This window comes from Triticum aestivum, chromosome 2D (genome assembly GCF_018294505.1).
Source record: "Triticum aestivum cultivar Chinese Spring chromosome 2D, IWGSC CS RefSeq v2.1, whole genome shotgun sequence".
NCBI classification, from domain to species: domain Eukaryota; kingdom Viridiplantae; phylum Streptophyta; class Magnoliopsida; order Poales; family Poaceae; genus Triticum; species Triticum aestivum.
This window is the reverse complement of record NC_057799.1, coordinates 431036815-431042315: the sequence shown is the minus strand read 5'-3', so window position 1 is coordinate 431042315 and position 5501 is coordinate 431036815. Positions and strand designations below refer to the sequence as shown.

General features: G+C 47.1%; 1 protein-coding gene across 1 annotated transcript; it reads right to left on the bottom strand.

The window, feature by feature from the left end:
• Positions 1-396: 396 nt before the first annotated feature.
• Positions 397-4527, bottom strand: LOC123053631 (protein FAR1-RELATED SEQUENCE 6). Its single transcript, XM_044477138.1, has 3 exons — positions 4164-4527; positions 840-3346; positions 397-694 (listed from the first exon to the last, which is right to left on the bottom strand). The coding sequence occupies exon 2, from the start codon at positions 3318-3320 to the stop codon at positions 858-860; it is 2463 nt and encodes an 820-aa protein (XP_044333073.1). The 5' UTR covers positions 3321-3346; positions 4164-4527; the 3' UTR covers positions 397-694; positions 840-857.
• Between the last annotated feature and the right edge of the window lie 974 nt (positions 4528-5501).

Genomic DNA, 5501 nt, shown 5'->3' with positions numbered 1-5501 from the left:
AATTAATGAAAAGGGGTGTGAGCCCGGTTGGAAAAAAAATCCCCTGTTCGTTTTCCACTTGAACAACGATTTGTGTTTTATCATGCATCCACGATCAGATTAGCACACCGGAATCGCATCTCAGCCTCACCGCCAAAAATTACATTGCATCACAACAGTAAAGGTATCAGGGCCACCAAAGGTTCACCCAAAATCAGAACAAAAACGGATCACAGCTATCTACTTTGGACATTCCTGCTAGAAATAATGGGGGTTAAAAACAGGCGATCCATTGCCTTACCATGCAGTAGCAGGCCCAGCCATGTCATTGCCATGCTGCCTATGCAGTATGCACCACCATACTTCGGTACCCAGAGCATAACAGATGATGAGCTTATGACGATGAGCATACCGGTGTTCTCAACAAGAAACTAACGAGCATCGGTGGCTGGACATAAATACGGCGTGATTACAGAATTTGGCGAAATCTCCAGCAACGTAAGAGTCTGCAAGGGTTGTACCACAAAGCTCCTCCAAATCATGATCCGCGAGATCAGCAGCAGACTAACATTCAGAACAGCGCTACATATAAGATTACATTCGACTGAATTCTGATCATGTACAGTAGGCAGTCCCAACCTGCACTAACTAAGATTAGTGGTTCCAAGCCAAGGGCGAGATAATGTACAGCAGGCAATCCCAAGTGCAGCTCATCCTACAGCAGCAAATGGTGATAAGTCAATAACATGCACGGGACAAAACTCTTTCTAAGCCTGGAATTTAAAGATAATAGCATGAGCAATTGATTTGTGGCCGCATTGGAAAACAGGGGAAAAAACATCAGACTGAAAATAGCTTACTTCATCGGTGCCCCAAGCTCAATTATTCCCCTTTCTTTTCTTTCTCTTCTTCGTGGGGTTGGAAACAACGGCCACCGCATTGGCTGTCGGGGCTGGGGGTGGCGCTACAGGTGGTACTGCTGTTGGTAATCCAGGGGTGAAGGGTGGAAAAACCATATGTGGGTGCATCGGTACTAAAAACATTCCTGGTGGGACAGCTGCCGACGTGGTAGCCATAGCCATCATTGTTGGCGGCACTGGCATTTGTGTACATGACGGCACTGGCATTGGCGTAGATGACACCGGAGTTGCTGAAGCAGCTGCCACCATCATTGTTGGTGCCCCTGTCGCCATTGCTGTATTCGCAAGTGCTGAGACAGATGTGCTGTTTCCCACATCTTCAGCAGATGGCTTCGAAGATTTGGCGCCTTTCTTACTAGCAGAAACTGGACTTTCTCCAGGTCTTTTCTCTTTTCGGGATTCCTCAAACTTGCGTACCTTCTCTTTAGCTTCTTTCATCACAGACAAAACATACTCCATTGCATCAGGATCAGTTGCTCCCATTTCCACAATGTCAGCAAAGTACTGGTGGCCATCGTTGTAGAGGTTGTCCACTTTATCATCACGGACATTTTCAGGTTTTGAGCCCTTCCCTGTTGGGTTTGCTGCTTCTGGTTGGATGGGAGTTTCCTTAGATTCCTCAGGGCATTTATAGTCCTTCCTCCATCGATCAAGAATATATTTGGAAGGAATTAGCATCACAAGCTCTTGCTTCAAGACTGCAAGAGCATGGCTACACAAAATACCTTTAAACTGGAAGGATCTGCAGATACACCACACTTCTTTCTCGGCACTATTATACATCACTCTATAGTCAAACTTCCTCTCCTTCCCAATGACGGTCACAGTGTAGGTCACTATCGATCCATTCCTACTGACTTCAGTGCAAGTCACATTCATCAGCTGCTTTAACTGATCCTGGAACTTCTGGAAAATATTTATCGTATAAGCATTTGCAAATTGCTCCTCAAACAACAGACCAGAGAGGGCTTGTGGCCTTTGCTGAAAAGAACGGAAATCATCATAGGCTTCTCGATCGGACCTAAGCTTCATAGCAGTATCAAATTGTTCAATGAATATCTTTATTGTGGTCTCTGGTGTAATATATCCATCAAAAAAGGCCTCCAGCCGTTCACTGCGGCGAACAGTAGAGATACCAGCCCAGAAAGCATCTTTCACATATGCTGGCACCCATTTTGCCCTTTCTTCAAACAAGGTTGTGAGCCAACGATTGTCATGAAGGTTGTACTGATTGGCCATCTCAACCCACTCCCTCTCAAAATCAGCTGCTGTAATGGTGTCATAGACTACCTTTTTCATTCTCAGGCTAATTGCCTCCTTATCCTCAACTCTTCCAGACATGTCAGGAAGCTCTTTCATTATGTGCCAAAGGTTGTATCTGTGACGAGTATTTAGGAATACCTCAGAGACTGCTTTGACTACTGGTCTTGAATGGGTGGTAATAATTGCTTCAGGTGCTTTATCATTCATACATTTTAGCCATTTTTTGAATAACCATGAAAAAGTCTCTGGAGACTCATCTCCCAGTAAACCGCATCCTAACAATACAAATTGACCATGATGGTTGATTCCAAGAAAAGCAACCAATGGAATGACAAACTGGTATGTCAAATAAACAGTATCAAAGCAGACAACATCACTGAAATGCTGATATGCAGCTCTCGATCTTGCATCGACCCAGCAAACATTTTTAAGCCGGCCTTCATCATCCATGTCCCAGTTGTAGAAGAAGTTGGAATTTTGAGCTTGCATCTTATCGAAAAAGACTAATAATGCCTCAACGTCACCCTCTGCAAATCTCAGCTTCCCACACTTGGCAGCTGCTTCAATTGAATAATTAGACTGAGCGAAGGACCTCACCATGAAATCTTTGTTTTGGTTGGGTGGCCTGCCTCTACCAGAATGAATCTTTGGGTTCAATCTAGTTTTCGCATTGAATGGTCGGTGCTCCCTCTGCCAGTCAGGGAGATCCTTAAAACACATCATGAATCTGACCATTTCAGGATTACATGGGTGGTTATGCTCCAGCTCAACAAACACTACTTCCCAATGATTCTCACTTGCGTTATACTTCACCACCATCATAGCTTTGCAGCCAGTCTTCGCAACAAGTCTTCTTCGAGCTTTAAGCCCAGGCTTAATCCTAGCAATGCCACCTTTGTAACAAACAAATGTTGCGCGGTATTTTACCCCATCAACACTATGGGAAGTTCTTTTTGAAACTCCAAAGCCTGCGCGGTACCCGTACTCTAGGTAAGACTGGTATGCCAAATCAACTGTCTCAAAAGTCATGCCAACTTGAGGGGTGGGAACTTCATGCTTGACCAAATCCAAATTGCTAGTTTCGAAGGATGTGGTGGTGTCAATGAGCTGCATTTGCAAGCTGCTCCTTGTATAAGGATCACTCTGAAGGCTGTCCATCGCACCAACACTCGGTAACCAGAATCCTGGGTCAACATAACCGTAAAAGACATTAATAACCGTGTATGAACTAGTCAGACTGATTTCCACAAAAGAAATAGAAAAACTAGCTAGAATAGGCTAAATAAGCAAATTGAAATACTTGGTTAGATTGTGCTTCATTTCTACATCACTAAGCAAATTATTGTGGTGATAACAACTTTCTTTTACCAAAGATGACATGGAAAATGCAGAGAATCGCAAAATACCACCTTAACTGCATTAACAAATAGATGTGCACCAATTCCTACCTAAAGAGTACAGAGAAGCTATATTTCATGATGAAAACACAGAAACTGGTATTTATCTTAATAGATGCTTGGAGTTTGCACTGAACACATTTGATTGACTTATACTCCCTCCGTCTGGAATTAGTTTGCTAAATGCCCGTGATTCAAGTCAATTTTGCCACCGAAATCAGTTTTTTCAATTCTGGGTTTCAAGGTCACATAAACAAGAGGGTTATCATCACGAGAAATTGATTGGAAGAACATGATGTTAACTTCATCACAGCTTTGAAACGCCCTGCAATATCTCGGCTTGCACAGGGACGTTAACTTCTCCTATTTTTTGATAATAAAGTAGTGAAGTGGAGACAAAAGGCAACTCTGCTATCAGAATCCGGTGAGCTACGGGATTGCTCTATCGATTGGGAATGGAGTCACAAGGACCGCTCAAGAATTTTTGGAAGCAAAGCGCCCATAAAATCCCAACGGCCGGCAGTGTGTGACCTTGTCTTTCTTGGGCGATTACAGGGCTAACTAGAGAGAGACGGGGCACAGAGGGGATCGGGACAGTCCGTACCTCACGCCGGAGGGGCCTCCTAGCGGGATCCTGCCACCTCGCCCCAAACCCTTCCTTCCCCCATCCCACGAGCGCGAGCGCGAGCACCGCAAGGAAGAAGGGCGCTGGTCGCGGCCGGTCGTTCCTGACCAAGCCGCCCGCCCGGGGGCTCCCAAGCTTCGGGGGGCAGACCGGCCGGCGCACCTCGTCCTCGGCCCTCGGCCCCTGCCTCGCGCGCTGTGGGAGGTAGTGGGACTGTGTCGGAGCAGCGGGGCTCTCCGCTCTCTGACCGATCTGCGTGCTCACGGTCACGGGGGGAGGTGCGGGCGGCGGCTTCCAAGTAGGGTCGACTCTCTGTCTCAGTGCGCGGTTCTGTTCTCATTTCTTCTTTCTTTCTTTTTGCAAGTTATTATGTGTTCTCATTTCTTCTTTCTGGCATTACCCGTTAGCTCCGGCTCGCATGCCTAGTTAGGCTTACATAAATTTCAAGTTACAGAAATATGAAAATTAAAGGATTATAATGTCCTGTTCGCTTTAATTCTTAGGGTTTTTGAAGGTCTTTTTTTCTCAAATACGCTAAGCTAGCGTATCATTGCATTGATAGAAGGAAAGAAGCAAGTACATGGGTGGGAGTCATAGCCTCTTACACACGAATGGCGAGCCTATGATCCCGAGGGGAGCAGAAGACAGGGGGTTGCTCAGCCCCCAAGGATTACACGGTCAGGTACAAAGCTATTCATAGCGAACCCTCGAGCTCCTGCAGCGGCCTGGGAGCGAGCTTCATCTTTGATTGCAGCGATCAGCAAAGTGGGGGAGGGGGTAATCTTGTCGAAGATGATCGTGTTCCGGTGTCGCCATAGTGACCATGCCGTGAGTGAGGCAATGGTGGCCAGACCTCGTCGTCGCGCAGCCGGGATGAGCAAGATGGCTTCTGAAAGCATGCAAAGTAGCCGGTGGAGCCGTCCGGGGTTGCCGTTGCTGGAGAGCACCATGAAAGGATCTCATGCCAAGTGATGTGCACGAACACACAGCCCACAAGAATGTGATGAAGTTTTTCGGGTTCCTGGGAGCAGAAGACGCACGCCGGTTCGTGTGGCAAGCCATGCCGGGCTAGGCGGTCAGCAGACCAGCACCTGTTGAGGGAAGCGAGCCAAATGAAGAATTGGACCGAAGTGGGGGCGCTGGTATGCCAGGCGAGGCGCCAAAACTCAGAGGCCGTGGAGCCTTGGAACAAAGCGCTGTAACAAGAAGATGCAGAGTAAACTCCGTTGTCAGTCCAGCGCCATCGAAGTAGGTCTGGGCGTGGGGCGAGCTCAACAAGCTGGAGGCGGCGCCATAGTCCCACGTACTCAACTGCGG